Source organism: Nelumbo nucifera, chromosome 4 (genome assembly GCF_055504915.1).
Source record: "Nelumbo nucifera cultivar China Antique chromosome 4, China Antique-T2T, whole genome shotgun sequence".
In the NCBI taxonomy this organism is placed as follows: domain Eukaryota; kingdom Viridiplantae; phylum Streptophyta; class Magnoliopsida; order Proteales; family Nelumbonaceae; genus Nelumbo; species Nelumbo nucifera.
The window spans coordinates 47,621,607-47,623,777 of record NC_142652.1 but is presented as its reverse complement, the minus strand read 5'-3'; the positions used below and the strand labels follow the sequence as shown (position 1 = coordinate 47,623,777).

General features: G+C 44.5%; 1 protein-coding gene across 1 annotated transcript; it reads right to left on the bottom strand.

The window, feature by feature from the left end:
• Window positions 1-204: 204 nt before the first annotated feature.
• LOC104611805 (phenolic glucoside malonyltransferase 1-like) lies at window positions 205-1,908 on the bottom strand. Its single transcript, XM_010279029.3, has one exon. The coding sequence runs from the start codon at window positions 1,695-1,697 to the stop codon at window positions 324-326; it is 1,374 nt and encodes a 457-aa protein (XP_010277331.1). The 5' UTR covers window positions 1,698-1,908; the 3' UTR covers window positions 205-323.
• Between the last annotated feature and the right edge of the window lie 263 nt (window positions 1,909-2,171).

Here is a 2,171-nt window from a genome sequence, read left to right as displayed (position 1 = left end):
ATCGAGGTCTAGTCTACGGGCCAGGCTGTAGCTTTTCTGTGACTGCCACTTGTTCATCGACATCAACAAGAAAAACAAATCCAATGTCGAAGAGAAAGTTGATGGAAACGTTTAATTAATGCATAAATCGAGACAGCTGGAATCATTTTATTGGGTTAGTAGGAAATCGGGACTGCATACTTTGAAATTAATTTGGGGACACCCTTCTTTGTACTATCTCTATGATATTAAGATGCGCAATTTATTAATACAGTAGATTTCCATTATAGTTTCCCTCTACCTTGCAGCAGTAAAAATAGCAATTTGTTTTGGTTCAACAAAGATCAAAGAGCTTTGATACCATCTACAAACAGAGAAGAGAAAACTTGCATTTGTTTTCTGTCCAGTTCTAAACCAACCTCAATTCCACCATCCCCATCTCTGCTCTCCACCAGAGAAATCACTCGACATCCTGCCGTCATTAATATCTCCATCTTCTTTGGCCTTTCCCACCCAAAATTGGTATCGTAAACCCTGAACCGTGGGGACCAAGCAATCCAAATAATTTCAAGTACGTCAATAGAGGACATGGCTGAAACAAACTCCTCCAAACCTCTAAGAACTCCATTCTCTAATTCATTAATGGCTCCTCTAATGGCCTCCACGGCCACAACCATCCCATCTTCTCCTAGTACACGATTCGTCTCTAAGCTTACAATACCACCTCGGACACAGTTACCAAAGTATGTTGCAGGGACCGGAGGTTCCAGGCGAGCTCTGCAATCTACTGGAAACATACAGTAAGTCTTCTCCCTGCTTTCATCTTCTCCTGCTGTCACCAGGCAATGGCAGAGAAAGGCGCATGCCAGAACGAATGCAGATAAATGGGGTACTGAATCTTGTGCCGACTGTTTGTCTTTGGCCAGTCGTTTGACAACCCATTTCCTAAGTCGTTCGATATCATCCCTCCTGAGCTCGAAGATAGCCTTTACGCTGTTGGGCGGAGCTACATTGTCCCATAATTTGAAGCTCCAGTTTTCAGACTCAACCTCACATTCGCTGGTCAGATTGGACAACTCGGTCAGGAAAACCTTCTGGAGCCCCGATGGGTCCTTGATCACGTTCCTATCATAGAACGGAAGAGACTCAGGCAACAAAGACGAGTCCCCACCTAATCGACAGATCGAAGCCCATGTCTTCATGAACAGAGATATCGTTCGCCCATCAGCAACTGCATGGTGGATGGTTGTTGCGACACAGATGCCACGGTTTGGGAACACAGTGACCTGCAATGCCAGCACCGGCGCTTGTTTGTCGGATATTGGCAAGTCAGGGATGAGGGGAAGAATTTCAGTTATGTCTCGGCAATGGGTACCGGAGAGATGATAGAAGTCACCGTCAGACTCGGCGACTGTCAGAGACACAGAATCTTTCTCGACATAACGGATCAGAGGAACCTCAGAGTCCTTTGGCCAAGTGAGGTTTCCGGCGAAAGGCAAGAAATGCTTGAGGGTGAGAGAAAGCGAGTGTTTGATGTTGGGAAGGAGAGAATCTGCAAACTGTGGTAGCTCGTAGAAGTAAAGGCTTTGTATGGGAGGTAGGACCAAGCACAACATGTCGAAGAAGGTGAGTGGGAGAGACATTTCGGTGGCGGAATTTGGAGGGGGAGCGATCCGGCAATGCTCCAGAATATTGGCTCTGTAAGTTGGTGGCTCCATGTGTAGGCAGCTGATCGCTCTCAGCTCAGACTCAGAGTGCAAAAAACTGCGTCTGTGTCTGTGAGATGGGCGAGCTTAACCAACTAGTAATGGACTGACTACTGGTGTCAACTTATGCGCTTCATGTCATTTTATACGGTTTTCAACCATGTAGTTCAATGGCTTTTCCAAACAAAATCAAGGACCGATTACTGTATGGGCCCTATTCATCAGATTTTGTAGATAGATAGTTGTTTTAAGGGAAAATTTACGAGTAGTACCCTCAACCCTGTACTTTGGGCTATTGTTACTTTGGTCCTCATAATTTTAAAATAGAATAATTCAGTATTTCAAAGCGTGTCGATTCAGTAAATCTGTATGCTTTTTCAGTATTATCTATTTTTCTATTCAAGAAAATTAGGATTATCATTAGGTCTGTTCATAAGAATGCCCAACCCGATCAAACCGACTCAATCCGAGTCGATCGGGTTTTTA